General features: G+C 39.7%; 1 protein-coding gene across 1 annotated transcript; it reads right to left on the minus strand.

The window, feature by feature from the left end:
- Positions 1–316: 316 nt before the first annotated feature.
- Positions 317–15,988, minus strand: FHL2 (four and a half LIM domains 2). Its single transcript, XM_082484210.1, has 5 exons — positions 15,815–15,988; positions 7,828–8,002; positions 4,542–4,711; positions 2,656–2,842; positions 317–1,159 (listed from the first exon to the last, which is right to left on the minus strand). Exons 1-5 carry the CDS (start codon positions 15,968–15,970, stop codon positions 1,008–1,010), a joined length of 840 nt encoding a protein of 279 aa, XP_082340336.1. The 5' UTR covers positions 15,971–15,988; the 3' UTR covers positions 317–1,007.
- Between the last annotated feature and the right edge of the window lie 1,005 nt (positions 15,989–16,993).

Genomic DNA, 16,993 nt, shown 5'->3' on the forward strand with positions numbered 1-16,993 from the left:
TATGAATACATTTTTATCTGCTGCAGTCGATTCAGTATTTTCATACAGTTGTTCATTTTTGGTGATAATTTTCCTGCTCATTTCAGTTAGTAGAAGACTGTTGTATCAGCAGGGCCTGTATGAGGCAATAGACAATTCTAAACTCCATGGTTTCATAATGACTGGGTGCAAGAGGGGTTGTGTTTGTATGGCTCTTACATTGTGTTTCTTCAGACTGGGAAAGCATTTTATTTGTAAATATCTAATATATAAATACAATCAAAGCACAATTACAATTTTGTTTTAAATGAGTTTATTTTGAAAAGTACAATGTGCAGTGTAATGTCGACTAACTGTAATACTGACACTGTCAATCAGAACATGTACTTCACACGATGATCAGCTAGTCATGCAATAAAATATGTACCTGTTATGAAGCACTCCCACTTCAACTGTTTTATCATTATCTCTTTATGGCATCACACAAATCCTTGTACATTGAAACACCCTCTACGTTCGCAGTCTTTCTACACACTTGACAGCACACACTAGTCACATAGCTCAAGAACACTGAGGCGAGACCAAAGCCTTATTGGAATTGAACGGTGTTTGCCATTGATTTCAGTGTGCCGAGGGTCTCACCCTGAATATCCATCTATGAATGTATTTTGCGTGGCCATTGTCATCCTTGAACTATATCACTTGCTTGTAACTGGAATATTTAGTGGAAGGGAAAAAAAAAACCCAACACAAAAAGAGTATGTTATGTCAATAACACCAAATGGTTTTACATCTCAGGTTTTGCATTAGTTTTGGTTAGTTGTAGAAATCTTAAACACCAACACTGCTGCTAGAGATTTTGAAGTTGTTTTCCCTCCAGATTTGGAGAGTTTGAAGAAGAAGGTTAAGTGATGTTAATAGTACAACGAAACACAGAGTGGCAAAGCTAGTTCTGAACATCTGTGTGTTTCAGACTATATATTGCAAGCACAGCTTTCCTCCCTTCTCCCCACCTCTTATTTTGAGCTTTAAATATCCTTCCCACATTCAGGGCAAAGGATGTCATCCCTTTCTGTGAGGAAGCCGCGACCCACTAATGAGAGAGAGCACTTCTTACAGTTAAAGCAATCATTATGCCACTGCCGTTCTTCAAAGGAGATGTACTTGGTTCCTCCGAGTCCTGTTTGAAAACCAAAAGCATTCTGTTACAAGAAAAGAATAGCACTTCAGCCATCAAGTGATGCTATTTCAGACTCCCCTTGTGGATTGCTATGGATATTCGACATACAGTAGCGGAAAAAATGCCATTGTGAAAAATCTATTTGTTGCTGTGCTAATTTTGCCACCCTTATTCTGTAGCAAGTAACATTTTCATCCTCACATAGTTCTGTTGCTTTCAGCTAAGTTAGGGAACTACATTGTTAGTACTGCTGATAATGGTGGAAAAGAACTTTCAAGGGATGGCACTACAATGTACAGCAGAAGAAAAGGAAAGCAACAGCCCCTGAACAGAAGTCTGATATTTTCTTACAAGATGTTTTATGGCATCTGAGTAAGTTAATTTTGTTTTGTAAAAATGCATTTAGATTGTTAAAAAAAGAAGTCTGACAGGTTGTGTTGTGTCATGACTTGGTTCATAGCTTTGAAGGAAGAGTGCCTCAAGAAAAGAAGCAGATTAGCAAACCATGAAAAACATTCAAGAGTGATGCTATGGAGGTTATCATAAGGGATACTGAAGTTGTACAGGAAAAAAGAGAAAAGAGACAAATGTCTCTTAGTAGTAATTATCTCTTGCTTAACCTCAGAAATGACAAGCAATTTGAATATGATGCATTGTAATGACAAGCTGGAAGTTGGTGAAAAGACATATCTCTTACCTGATGAGGTGTTTTTGTTTTGTTTTGCCTTTAGTAGCAATATTTGAAAAATACAGTGTATGTTAGAAAGGACTGCAATATTCAAAAGACAAATGCCTCTTTCACACAAACAGAAAACAGTAGCGGTGGTGTTATGCACTGACTTTTCTAGGATCTATGCAGTCAGGCATATGTTACTGAGGGACAGGTGTGAGGGCAGAGCAGTAACCAGAGAAAATGGTCCAGATAGAATTCAGGTTTGCAGTCTTGGGCTGTATGGATCATGCTGTTAAATGCTGTTTACTTCATAGAGGAGGTTATATTTTTATGCTAAGTGTTAAAAAGTAAAGCTCTAAGCAGTTGCTCCTATAAGTACTTTTGTACTGGAAAGCAGTAACTTGTCATTTCTCCGTTGCCGTCCTGAAAAGTCAGGGAAGAAATGCGCTGTGCTAAAGCATGAGGTATAAGCCAGCTAGACACTTTCTGCTGCTGGAGGGACTGTTGTTGCTGAGGTCAGTGATCCCTTTGATGAACACAAGTGGAATGATGTACAGAACATGCATATTCCACTACATGCATAGCTCTGTTACTGTCTCTACCATGTTCCACTGCAATCAGGTGAAAAGGAGGAAACTTCAATTTAAGGACCTCTTAAATTTCTTTCTGTTAGGCACTTGAAAGGCATTATAAGTATTTAAATTCACGCATTTTGAATTGTATAGTGTATTGAGTCTCTCAAATTGCTCAGAATGAATTATTGAACCATTTTTAATATTATAAGCGGTTCATTCAAAAAACCTCCAAATTTAAAGAGGCTTACCACTGATTGGGTTTGTGCATCCAGCACACTTCTTGGCGTAGAGGTTGCAGAAGCAGCTCAGGCAATATGCAAACTCATCCCTGGAGGTAAAGCGTTGTCCAGACAACTGCTTCTTGCATCCGGTACAAACGAAGCACTCCTTATGCCACGGCTGCTCCCGGTAGGTAACACCTCCTGTAGTGATAGCCTATTTTATGGAAAGTAAGACAGAAAGTGTTTTCTTGAGGTTGGCAGGTTTGCATCTTGATTCAGAAGAAAGGAAGGGTCATGAGGTTTTTGTGGGTGGGAGGAGGGAAAGAAGGCTTAACAGCAGCAGACCCATCATTTTGGCTGGAGTTGACCTTGGGAGAAGCGTGCAAGTGATTTATTATAATTTCCTGATTTATACAAAGAAGCCCCATACTAAAAGTTCTTTGTTCTCCATATATTGTATAATCTCACTGTCAGTTGTCCTCTTTGTTTTTAAAGCTAGTCTTTGTATGTCGCTTTTCATATGCGTGTGCTAGGATTTGTCTCATCTTGGTTCCTGTACCTGTCCCATTCTTCATGGCGAAGGAACTACCTTATGTGTTTCAACTTCCCTGTTACTTTCCTTGGCAAAGACTCTTATTTCGAATTTTAGCTGAAGTCTTTGCTTTCAGCTTCTCTGGACTTTGGGGTTTTTCCTCTTATAACAACTTGTTACCTACAAAACCAGCTCCCTTGATGTTGCACTAACTGAACTTTTTTGCTCCTTTGAGTGTTCCTAAGAAGGCTGTAAAATCAATAACTTTAATTTTTCTTCCTTTCTTCAGTAAAGGGAGATTCCCTGGGAATTAGGCTTGTATGTGATTGTGCTACCTAATATGTGTATTCCTCTGTTTCTTTGCCTCTTTCCCAAGTATTTTTGAGGCTGTTCTCAAATGTGGTTAAAACTGGAGACTAGGCAGAGTTTTTAAGATATGAAACTCCTAGAAGTTTCAGAAAATTGATGGATGGGTAGGAGGTAGTAAAGGTAATTAGGTATACTTTAGGTCAAAGGCTGAAAGAAAAAATTAGCCTTTACCTGTTTTGTTTTGCCTGTGCAGCAGCAAAGATGCAATCAGCTAGTATGTCTGACCAGAATGCAGCTTTGCTTGGCTGGAAGGGCAAACAAGCAGGTAGCACATGGGGAAGAAAGTCTGGGAGGTGTGGGCACAGGTGGTGGCTGGAAGTACGCCGAGAGTAAAGGGAGACAAAGAGAAAACAGTGGCAGTGGCAAAGGGATATAGCTGTCATTTTGATTGTCTTTGCCTGTGCAGATATCCATAGGAAACTGGGATTTGTTAGTTCTGTAAGTGATGAGATGATTCTTTTTAGGAAAGAATTCTAAAATTCTTATCAGTGTCTGCATATAGAATTTAGGAAATTCACAAATAAAAGGTCCTTAGCCTAGAAAGTAGTACTTCTGAGCATATTGAGCTTACTAGTGTTTATTTCAGGAACAGCATTTGCTCTGTGTAAAGCTTATCTCTCTGTTTTGAACTTCCTTAGAATATTTAAAAATGGTCAGTGTTAGCTCATCTTCCTTCCAATTGAAATATTTAAGTATATGATATATGAAGGGTTATATTGGAATGAGGTTATTCCACTGCAGAGTTTTTATTTTGTTTTTGTTTTGTTTTTAAAAATGTGTTCTCTGTGTGCTTTCAGTCCAAAGGGATCTTTAACCCTGAGTAAGAGAATTCTCATTGTACTAAATGCTGCGCCTGGTGCAGAATGGAAACTGAAATTACATCATCTCTTAAAATCGGTTGATTCTGAATCTTTTACCACATGTAGAAAAACAAGATATTCTACCTCCTTGGACATAAAATGGGATAGGCTTGAATCCCGTAGGTTTTAGGTAAGTAAAATTAGAGCATTACCTTCTTGCACTGGACGCACTGCATGGCAAACTGCTTTTCGTAGCAGGGTACGCAAAAGTTCTGATTGTCCTTAGGGATGAAACTCTTTGTCCCAATAGGCTGTTGGCAGCGGTAGCAGATGAAGCAGGTCTCGTGCCAGCTGTTGCCCTTGTATTCCATCTTCCGAGTACCTGTAATGAGACCAGAGCGTCATTTGAACTTCTTCTGTCTGGTACTGATGCAATTTGTCAGTCTTGTTCGCCCAGCAGCTGGCTGTCAGTCAATAAGCAGTGCAGCTGTGAGACAGAGGCTATTTCACGTTCCCATCAGGTTTGCATGGTGTGGGGTACCATTTTAATTTTTTGGAATGTAAGTCATTCTTCTCCTCCTATAAAGAATAGAAACATTTACTGCTAATAATGAAGGCTTAGGACCTTAATAATACCACTTGTTTTTCTGTGGTATTATTAGAGTTAATAATGCATTCTAATACACAGGAAGATTCTGGGGAATTGGGGAGACACCAGTATAAGCTGCTGCTAGTGCTGAGTGAAGGTAAGACTGTTCCTCATTAAAGTTGGACTTCATTCATGCTAAGTCCCTTTTTTTTCTTTTTCAAACAGCTGCAAGCTACCTAGTTACTTCCTGGTAAGCTTCTTGCCTCCCTTTCCCAATACAGTATAGTTAGTCTGTGAAAAAGAATGATTTTGTATCTGCTCTGTGGCCTTGTTCCTGTCCTCATTGAGGTCTGCTAAAAATTTGCAATGGTTTCCAGCTCTGGAACACTGATCCTAAATGTTTTACTGTCTCTTGACCCTTTCAGTGAGAGAGAAGCTTTCTCTCTGTCCACAGTTGTGTTTAAACCATGGCTGATATGTGAAAGTAAGAAAAATCTTTAGACAATGCTTTACTGAAAATCAGAAAAGTGGTATGGTGGTTAGGAGCTAAATGTACTTGTCTAGAATGAAGTTTTTAGGGTATGGATACTGTGCTTTGCAGATTCAGTCCACCGTGTGACAAGGGGGCTCTGAGCCCTTCCAGAAAATTGGACATGCCCTCTTATATGGAGAAATTTCTTTGTACACTGTATAATTTCCTATGTACCAGTTTCAGTCAGAATATTTGATACTGGCCAGAAGGGAAAACAAACAAATAATGGTCCTACAGTTCTGGATTACTTTTGCAGCCTGTAGCAACAAACACGATGTCAAGTGCTTGGCAGACTGACAAGCTGATCACATGTTGACTAATGATGAAGAACCATACTAAGTCTTTCGATGACAACTGTCCCCACCCCCACTACTGCAGGGCGAAGTTTTACCCTTTCCCCCTTTCTCAAGTATTAATTTCTCTTTGTTTACTAGTTGCATATTTTTCTTATTTTTGGTCTCATTAACTTCTGTGCAGAGGCATACTTCAGGAGGTTTGGTTTTTTAAAGAATTGACTTGCGGCAGTGTAAGGTGAGCTGTTAATTATCCTTTTGCCTGATTCTTGCATGCTTAAATATTTCTGATCCATTTTATTAATGGATACCTTTTAAGAATTATACCCTCTCTGTGCTAGTAACTTTCTGTGTCATACTGAGGAGCAACTAAATCAGTCCTTGAAGGAGTGATGTTCTGGAAAAAGAGGACATGGATACATTTATTTTTTTTTAATAGTCTAGAATTTTATTTCCACATTTTTAGCTGTTCTCTCTTTGGGATTGTTTTGTCACTGAAACTCAAGGCAGGGGGAGCCCTGTTTGTTCGCTGCTGCACTGAAGTCAGTGGCAGTTTAGTTTGCAGGAGGACTGAAAGATCAAGCTTGTAATTACTTTAGTATTTAATGGGCTTGTCATGATAATGCTTTATTAAATCTAAATTGTACATTTAGTGGAGCAAAGCAAAGGGCAAGTGTAGCATTAAGAGTCTCCATAAAGGGTACCCAACCACTTGCTGGTTCTTTCAAAATGAATTATGCTTCAGCTGGTGATCATAGTGCTCTGGTGTAGCTCCTGTATTAACATGGTGTACTGTGTAAGTAGCAAATACATGCAGGGTGTACTGCTCTCCAAATATGGTGACATCTCGGCTGTCTTAGGTAAGCAGGTGAAGACTGGTTGGTGGTTATAAAGCTTCATAAAAATGGATTATAAGAGAAGGAGGAATTCTCTGAGTTGCTGAATCCAGCCTCCATTACTATTTATCAATCCACAGCTGCCATAATAGGCAAAAAGAGATCCATTCGGTAAATAATCTCACTGATCTTTGGGGTGAATTTGATGAACAATCTTGAAAATACATACGTATATGTAGTTCCAGCTTTAAAACGAGCAATGGCTATTCCCAAACATGTCAGTTATTAGAGCTGTATCGGGAAAAACAGGTGCACATGGAATAATAGGAGATACCTAAACTCAATCATGAATGGATAGGGTCGTCTGCTTTTAAATATCATAGTTTCTATTTATACCTCCTATTTTATCATCAAGCCCTCATTTTTACACCTTACGTCTACAACATTGTGGATTTCAGCTTTTGTCTAAGATGACCAATGTCAGAACCGGACAAGGAAAAGTTTTACTGGAAAAATTAACTAGTAATCGTTATGGAGCATGTATGTGGATTCTTAAAATTGCCTTTTAATATTCTATTTCTGGGCCAGTATTCCCTCCACTGTAAGCCTTCAAATCATCACAGAATGCTACAGTATTAATATGAGCAGATGAGGTTTTAGCAATCTATTACTATAACCTCATGTTTCATGTTGAAAAAGAAAATAGCTCTTTCCTGTTTCTTCATATCTTTGTGCTCAAAAAAGATCTTAGAGGCACTTTGACCAATTTTTCATTTTTATGGGAGAAGCTAAATTTAGAGTAATTACATAAAAAGGTAAATTGCAAATTAAGTAAGCTGTTAAATTTGCAAGCTGCCTCTGATCTTCCAGCAGAGGAAGCCAATCAAGATGGTACAAAGTTGGGATTGGACAGAAAGATTAAATTTGAGTTGTCCAACCATCAAAAGCCTTTTAATGAATACTGCTGTAGAAAATTCTAAATCCCGTTAATAAAAATGCTAAATTAAATAAACTCTAATTTTCAAGAGTAATCCACTTCATGTGAATAACAGTTCTATCCTGATCCATTACGAAAATTCTGTGTTCTGGTCATGAAAATGACTTGTAATGCACCATCAACTGTGTTTTACAAAGTTCACCATGACTTAGCAGAGATACTCAAGGAAAAACATTTGTCACAAATGTTGCTGAGTTGGGGCTTGATATTTAGCCTAATCTTTTCTTAGTCCGAAAAGTGAGCATCCTAACCTGGCATAATAGTCTTCTTGCACTCATTACATTTGGAAGAGTATTCGTTGGAGTAGCACTCAGTACAAAGTAGATGTTCCTCTTTTGCAGCAAAAGGTTTGTCCACCAATGAATTCTTGCACTGGAAGCAGTGGAAGCAGGTTTCATGCCAGTGGCGGTCCTTGTAAGACAGATCCTGTAGAAATCCAAAACCCCAGAGTAAGCAGAATGAATAGTTTGCACAACTGGAAGCTCAAGAGAATGCAAACACATCTAAATCTGAACCACAGGCAGAAGCTGAGGCTAATTCGCACAGCTCAGGAAAAGAAAATGTTCTGATGAAGGTGGACTTATTTTGCTATGATAACCAAGAACAGCTAATGACAACTATCGACCTTTTTTCGGTTCAGGGTAACCTTCATTTTTTGTATGTGGCAGGGGAACAACTAGTTCCATTTAGGTATTTCCTTTGAGAATAAAGCCCCGTTTTTGAGTCAGATTAAAACTTGTTAACCTTGTAGGTATAATAGACTTCCCCTATTTGTCTTGGCTATTGCTGATTTCATAGCTGTTCAGCCTGGACAGAAATCCTTTTCCCAATTACTTTCTGGTATTTATTCAGTTCAACAGATTTACACCAAGGGTGGAATTGGTCAGATCTCTGCTCTTTTTTTTTTTTTTTTTTTTTTTTTTTTGCCACTGCAACTAGTTTTTACCAACTCTTTTGTTTTGGTTTACCTATATTTCAAATGTGGATCAGACTGAAAGATGAGAAATCACATCATACCTGCGGACAGTGATCCAGAACATACTAACCAAGGGATTAGCAGGAGCACCTATGTATGTAAAATACCCTCTACAGTGGTACTTTTGTTATTTAAAAAAAGTGGTTCTTCTAAAAATCGTGACCTAAAGGGATGGATTGTGCCTTTTAAATTTTAAATTAAGGTGGCCTAATCGTGTAATACTTGTACAGTGTCTGTGGACTTCAAACAAAACAGAGCTTAGATCATTACAAGAGAGGGTGTCTACCCCAAAATGCACAGGCTTCGGTTTGAGGTGGAAGTGTGAGGGGCTAGTATTGTAATGAAAGGGGAGCGTAAAAATTCAGCAGAAATAACTTCTCAGGTTCTAGCTCAAGATCCACTATGTATTAATTACAAGCACTGAATTAATCTGGTTAACTGAAGGGAAAAAATGAGCTGTAGAATGTCAGATTTTTTAATTGTTGAAATGGAAACATCGCAAAGTGTTCAAACATAGTCTGGTCTAAGCTTCTCTATGTCAGTACAGTCACAGGTAACTCCAAACACGACATCTTAGCCCAAAGCAAACAAAAGATACTTTGTGTTTAGGTTAACTTAAAATAACCACGTTATGTCTGCAGGAGCCTTGTTCTCATAAATGGCTTAGAGGAAACACTGAAATAGTTTTGCTTAGTTCAGCTGATGAGTGGTAGCATGTTAAACTGTAGCAACTTCAATCAGAATTTGACCATGCAATGAAGACTTTTTGTTTGGACATCTGCACTACTTACCTAAATTTCTTAAATCACTGTGCGTAACAATTGGTACCCAACGTGTCTTCCATCTGGGAGGCTGCACTCTGTGGTAGAATATCTAAGCATCCTACTTTACAGCATTCTGACAGTTGTTTATTCAGCTTGTCTATTCATTTCAGCTAACTCCTTTTGAAACAACCCAAATTTCTGACTGCAAAATTGTAATCTTTTTGAATAGCAAAATTAAAAAAAAAAACTTCTTTGGAAGTTATTTACATGTTTTTCCTCTTTAAATGAAGGTGAATAGCCTAAATCTGATCTCAGAGGGGAATAATATTTTCAACAGAAAAATACAACATACAGCCAACAGATTTTTCCAAAGTTTGAAATTTGCCTGCTAGAAAATAGAATATCAGATCTATTTTTCTTTCTCTTGCCTCTTTCCCACTTGATGCCTTTCTCCTCTTTTTGCAATAATTCTGCAAACTATTTTTTATCTCCAAAATTCAGATGCTGATATCTGCTTTTGTTCTGCCTTGTTTTATCAATGAAATGATACCCTGGAAGAAGGTGCGTACCTTTTAGAAGACGAGTAATGAAGACCAGGATTAGGTGTCAATGATGAAAGGTTTAATCCTTGAATCGGTTATGATGGCAGCTTGTATAGACACTAGCTGGGTAGGTGAAAGCAGCAGATATCTCATCATGGCAAAGAGATGAAGCGCAACGACAACCCAAAGTACCCAAAATACAGACTGACCTGAATAATCTGTAGCTACCTTGGATGATTATAACAGATATTGTCAGTGAATGTAGAGGGAGTCTGAGATGTCTGGCTTTGACATGCCTGCAGCAGAGCATTATACCGATGAAGTGGTTATTGCTTTGTCTCTCTGAATCTGTCACATCTGAAGCAAGGAAGTCCAAGGTACTGATGAAACAGTTCCTGCATCATGATTGTTCTTAGGTCAGTGTAATAAAGGCACCAGAAATCAGGTTTGGCGTGTTGCGTATCTGCCTTTGGTTTGTACATAAGCTGTGGCTGTATTGATCTGGAGCAAATTCTGCGCTGGAGAAGTTGCATGTGCAAAACTGACTTGAGGTTTGTCTGTTAGCTGAAAGAGCATTAGGTTTACTCTAGGCATGTGAGCTGTGGGTTGCGCTAGCTGATTGCCATCCAAATAAATTTGTTCCAGCAGAAGGTACAAGTGCTATACAACAAATTCCTGTTTATTGCATGGATTTCCAGGAAGAGCTAATAAAGAAAATTACTATTGTGGACTCCAACCTGGAGTCTATCCATAAAATACTGATGAGCATGGCTTCTCAGCTGCTTTATGCAGCCTGAGGGAAATGAGTCCCTAGTGCTACGTATTTTGACTGTAGTTTTAAACACAGCTTCCTATGTTGCCTAATAGAAATCTGGAGAATTAGTCTCTTCGCGATCGATCTGTGCATTTGTATGAAAACTGGCAGCCAAGTGCTCTTGTTAGATAAAACACACATAAGCACAGATAAGAGACTTGTTAGATAAAGCACAGACAAGAGTCTGAAGAATTACCATGGATTGGCATCTGAGAAGTGGAACAGTGTCAACATACATAGAGATGCATGCACACAGGCGCTCATGGACACGGTCTGTCCTGTATGCGTGTTTTGCAGCTGAGGTGCAGAGAGCTCCAGGCCAGTTCCAGATGTGAGCAACAGCAGCAGAGCTGTCATAAATTTTGCAGCAGAATTTGCAGGGAGAAATATTTAACACTTCATACGGTTGCGTTTCTTCTGAACATGGAAAATAATCCTTCCCTTATCAGGTTTCATTTGAAGATAAAAAAAAATAACCAGATTAGCAGTCCCTGAAAGTACTTAAATGTGAACGAGTGGTTTTCTAAGCCTAATCTAAGAATCAACCTCAGCTGAAAATTTCTGCTCAGCATTCTTTGGGACAACCAAATGAACAGTGGATCCTGGGATGTTTCTCAAACAGACGTCAGAGCGTGGGCCAAGTGGAGGTCTCTATGCACACACTCACATAACTGACTGTAAGAATATGGTGCAAGCAAAACTTAAGGCAGATCCTATTTGTATCCAAAGTTTTTTAGGGTCATACCCTGTAGAATGGATTTGAAACTTGTGGTTCTGAAAAGCCATTATGTGCTTTTCAAGCAATTTTATTTTCACTAATTTTTGTTATGTCATCCCCAAAGAAAGATTTGTCGAGATAACTGTTTTCAACATTGGCAAAATCACATTTGATACTTCCTGCGTAGTTCTGTGTAGTTTTGATCCAGCATGGTTTATTGGGCCTCTAGGATGGGGCTGCTGGTGACTTCTTTTGTTTTTTAAACTAGAAAAGACCCAAGATCAGAGTTACCGGGTAACTGGGTTAAGCACAGACTACTCATATCCTGCAACTGTATTGTCTTCTACTCTGGCTAAGTCTAACTGAACTTAAGCCATTTTGTATTACCTTTTCTCCTGAACTGACTTTCAACAGGGACCCAGCAGGAAGAAGGAGATTAGAGAAATTACCACCAGAAGAGTAACTGAATATGCCTGCCGCAATGCTCTTTTCAGAAGGTTGAGCAGAGGAAATGGGCTACGACGACGAAATGCTGTACAGATTTTAGCCACGCACACCCTATAGCAAAACATTAAAATAAGTTAGACTGCTACTTCCCTATCAAAAGTGTGTTTAGAAAAGGTAAAAACAAGCGAGAGTGTGCCGAAGCCAGCACCTTAGTGATACGGGAAGAGATGAAGGTGTCTGTTTCTTTTACCGTTCCACTTCACAACAGCGAGTCTGGTGTTCAGTAATGCTCTGAAAAAAGTGCTGCAACTCAGGACAAGGTTTAAACATGAAAAATTTGAAAAATAAATATTTTCTTCCTCTCCTGATCCACATTACTAGAGGCTTTTTTTTTTGTTTTGTTTAGTTTGAGTGTAAGACCGACCTTTTTAATTCATTTTTGGCCTGTTGTGCTGACACAGCTTTATCTCACAATGCACTTTTAATTTGATTCCCACATTTTGCAGAGAGAGTTTTCACCCCCTCCTGCCTGCCAAGGCCAACTTGTGGACTGCATTAAGCACTGGATTAGTGTAGGTATTTCCTGTGTTTGTGATGGTTTCTGTGCCATAGGGCCTGCAAGGAAACTATGAAAAAAAGCCAAAATCAACCCAAAGTCACACTTGAGCAGTTAAGCAAATGAAACATAATGGATGGATTTCCAGAAAGAAGTGTGAAACTGTTGATGCGGGGAGCGTTCACCAGGGATATGGGCAATGAAATGCCAATTCTCTTGAGAAAGAGTAAATTTTGATTGGAACCTGTTGGCATATGGATAATGTGTAATAGCTATGAGAAATGGCATAGTGTTTTTCTACTGCCTGCCAGTGTCTCCTACCACTCAGTATATGAAGCTTTTAATCTGTCTGTGAAAGTTGCATAAACAGCAGCGAGAACTGTTTACAGTTAACAAAATGGCCTAAGTCCAAAGGTGTCATTCAGACGCATGTTGTCATTCAGAGTGGGTTGGGTTTTTTTTGGTGGAAAAAAAACATTTTAAAAAAAAGAACAAGTTAGTTACTACTTAGTTACTTTCACAGTTACCCATAAATTACCATAGAAATATAGAAAGACAGCGAAGCGAATTCTCCCCTGATTTGAATTCAGAGCAAGCTTGTCTTTAGGCTAGCTGTCTCGTGGGCTCTCTGTGCCGTAGCTAAAACACAAGGTGAAAATCTGGCATCGGTTTGGTCCTCTCAGAGCCTGGCGCTGTCAAAGTTGGAGTATTACCAGTGTCTGAGCAGGCTTGAGTTCAACTCGGGTGAGGTGATGCTGTGCACCACTGCTGACACACCACAGTAGCGTCAGAGATGTCAGAGAGGGCAAACTGGCTCTCCTCTTGTCAACACCCGTTTTAATTTGGTGTAACCCTTTCAGCTACAGGACGGTTGCTTTTAATTGGGAGGGCTGGTAGGGGGGAAGTTAAGAGCATCTCACCTGCAGCTGGGTTCTCAGTTCAGCTCTTCTCAGGACAGAGAAACAGCAGTGGCCAAGAAGGCTCTTGAGAAGGAGGATCTGAGGTGAGAGCCACATGGAGCTTTTTGGGTTGCAAAGTTGATGTGAGAGTGGGTGCCCCTGCTAGATGCAGAGGTCTGGATGTGACCCTTTCTGATCACACTTTCACTCCATTAGGTTTTAGTTGCAAATTTTACAGCTGTATAAATGCTGTGTCAGAACATATAAGTAAATATGGAGTCTGTTTTGTACATCTAGTAAACGTACTGTTTTTATTCCCAAACATAGTATACTTTATCTTCCTTGCTCAGGGGAAAATGCAAATGCAAAGTATAAAAAGGTATATTTAAAAATACATACATGAATGTCTGCGGATGTATATATGTGTATATTTCTTATGTGTTTATATACCCGTATATATATACACAGTTTAACGAGGAGCAGAAGCATGATTTTTTGTGGCTTTGTTTCATAGCTGAATCATGCTCAGTCATACCGTACACAAGCTTCGAATGAAACTTGTGTTGTGGCTGAGGCACTTATAGGGGCACTCTCAAATGTATTCTCAATTGTTTTCAAATGTATGTCTATTACTATCATTGAAAAACCACTCTAGTTTTCCTCTTAGTGGGAACATCAATAGGATCTCTTTTTCTACCCAAACACGTGTTTGGTGTTTGGTTTTTTGTTTTTTGGGTTTTTTTTTCAGAAAACTTGTAAGAATTTAAGTTTGCAACTTTTATCCATCTGTCAGAATTTGGTTAAAATTGGTCAACAGGTTCAAAAGCTGCAGCATAAAGCAGGGACAGGCACCAACTGCAGTCACAGAAACAAAAAGAAAAGGACACATTTGTTTCTGGAACACTTTATAGCTCTTGAAGAAATCTTTATTTGCTATCTTATAGTTGTGTTTTCCACACATAGTTCTGGTTCTTTACATATATAACTATACCTATATTGCAGAGTATCAGGGGGCGCTTTTTTCTATCAGCTATTAGAGTGTGTCTTGCTTAAAAGTACAGAAGAGCAGTACATCGGATAACACCCACACTCCCTAAATCCGTAAATCTGGGTTGAAAAGTTCAGCCTGATTAATTCCTGAATACTTTGTCCGAGATTTGTTGAAGCTGGTCCAAGTTTTTAAATTCTTGAATGTCAACACATGGAAATATCTTCTCAGGGGATTAGAAAGAGACCTTAAAACAAAAGCACATTCTGGAATGGGGCAGAAATATTTTGCTTTTTCAGGTCGGGCCAGCTGCATCTCCTCTCTAATCTGAATATTTATAAGCTGTAGGAAAGCTGGCAGTTTTATACCCTCATACAGATTATTGCCAGTTCCCTGTCATGATGGTGAAACATTCTCACCTTTTTAAGGCTTCTCAAAGGGGCTTTTCTACTGATTTGCCAATAGGTGGGGTAGACCAATTTGGGAGATAGGAGACACTTATTTTTCCCGAACTGAGTAAGCATATATTTTTATATCTCTGAACTAGTGATAGAGCGGTAGTATCAGTCAGGGGGACTAATTGGTGCTTCTAGAGGTATAGATCAGCAATGCAGGGAATCAGATGTCAGACCTCATCATACCAGTCAAGCATCCCATGGCCGTGCAATGCAAATTGCTGTTCTAGTGCAAACTAGAAGTCAGTGAAACTTTTGGCCGACTTTGACCAGGTCAGTTTTGTGCAAGGAGGATGTATATTGGGTGAAGTCTGTCTGTAGCAGCCCAACAGACATTTCACTGGATGGCTCAAATATCATCTGTCTTCATTCAGTCAGAGTAAACCTGGCATGAACTCCTCTTGTTTTGGTTAATTTAAAAGAAATGCAGGTGGTCACACTTTATTTATATCAGGTAGGCGTTTCCATGTGGTGCAACAGTGCATAGCTCAAGCAAGCAAGGCCTCTGCTCTTTCCTTTGCAACCTTTAGTTAGACTCCATTATCGTCATTCTGTCTTTAAAAGGCTAATTATTCTGTGTTCTAACTGACTTATTACTTGGGCCAGTATTAGCCAGATTTTTGTGGTCCGTGAGATGGCAGCTTTTCTTGAGCATGTCTTGTCTCTTGATGACAACTGAGTTGTGGTCACTGCAAAGCCAACAGTGGCTTACTTCCCTCTGACCCAAAGGTAGGCAAAGCCAGCATCTGCCACCTTTCCAGATCCCAGCTGGCCCCAAGGACAGATGGGTTCTCCTAATGAGTTAGAGATTCTTCCTAGTGTCACATCATCAAATCATCTGCTGCCTTAGGGGAAGAGAGGGGTGTTCTTCCATTTCTATTAACACACTTGGTAAAGAAGGGTTTGCCAAATGAAGTGGTGAAGAACACATACAGGGGTCTAGAAAGCATGCTTTTCCACCAAAGGAAAGCCCTAGGTAGCCATTAAGCTGGACTAATGAATCCTTCCAGGTGATAGTACCATGTCTCAGAGCAGCATGTCTTTCAAGATTTCTGTAACAAGACACAAATCTGGCATACCTTGCAGTCAGCACCAATAGGTTTTTTGCATTCCTCACAGGTGTTGGAATAAAGGTTTTCATAGCATTTCACGCAGTAGGGGCTGTCCTCCCTCAGGATGTACTTCTTACCAAACAGGGACTCTTTGCAGTGGTGGCAGTCAAAGCGTTCAGTCATGTTGGTGTCTGGAGTCCAGCTGTCCTGCCACAAAGACAGAAATAGGCGCATATCAGATTGAGCTACGCTTGACCCAGTCCCCCAAGAAAGGTTTATCCATTCCGGTTTATCACTTTGTACCTCAATTTTAATTCAACTTTCAGTCAGATAAATGAATACAATAGAAAGAAACTGGACTATAAATTTTGCAGTGCTGGGTAATGTCAGTAACCCATCTACTTTAGCCCTTCACTGACCCATCTTTGACCAGAGCTAGTGTTAGATACAAGAGAGAGGAGTAAATAGTGAGTTTGAAGAATTTATATGGAATTTGTGAATGGGATTTGACCAATAGGTCCAAAGCAAGAAGCTGTCTCAGCAGGGGATGGAGGGAGCCAAGTACATTAAAAGGATGAGCTGGCTAATCTTTGGAAGGAGCAACATCTCCTCCATAAGACAAGACAAAGGTTTGCATTGCTGGTAGACTTTAGTCACGCACGGGCTATTGGGCACCAATATGTGCTTCTGCTCCTTCCTTCTCTACATCCTCAACGAGCCAGTGTCTGGCAATCATTGCTCTTCAGTAAGACACCAACTTTCCACCTTTCATTATTGCCTGTGACAATTTATTTTGGGCTTCATGGGAGTCATCAGCTTCTTTCTTAACCTGAGGCTTGCAGTGTGTTGCACCTGAAATCTGTTTGGAGGTTACAACTGGAGCAGGGCATAGCTGCCTGCTTAGGAAGGGGAATTTCCCAGGCGGAAAGCTCATTCCACCTGGACTGCAAGATCTTCACTGCCTGCCAGGCCCGATCTCCTCTTTAAGCCACATTTGACCAATAAAGCCTTAAATGTTTTGGATACTAATGGCTTAAGTGGCTACCTCTGTCTTTCACACACAAGTGACATTTACAGCAGCTGCATCCTTTTGCCAACTTCAGCTCTCAGTTTTAAACAAAAAGTTGTACATGCTTAGTGTCCTTGGCACAGGCTGCTGGATTCTGGAGTTTGTCCTCTCCTTCTGGCGGTGGGATTCACCCTTAG

Source organism: Vanellus vanellus (genome assembly GCF_965231255.1).
Source record: "Vanellus vanellus genome assembly, chromosome: 1".
Lineage (NCBI taxonomy): Eukaryota > Metazoa > Chordata > Aves > Charadriiformes > Charadriidae > Vanellus > Vanellus vanellus.

What these genes read in the sequence shown, in the direction of transcription:
- FHL2 (XM_082484210.1), bottom strand. Translation starts at nt 15,970, where the DNA reads ATGACTGAACGCTTTGACTGCCACCACTGCAAAGAGTCCCTGTTTGGT. An exon ending in AGTGCGTCCAGTGCAAGAAG is followed by an intron (nt 2,843 to 4,541) that starts GTAATGCTCTAA and finishes TCCATAAAATAG; the next exon opens with GCTATCACTACAGGAGGTGT. An exon ending in ATGCACAAACCCAATCAGTG is followed by an intron (nt 1,160 to 2,655) that starts GTAAGCCTCTTT and finishes GTTTTCAAACAG; the next exon opens with GACTCGGAGGAACCAAGTAC.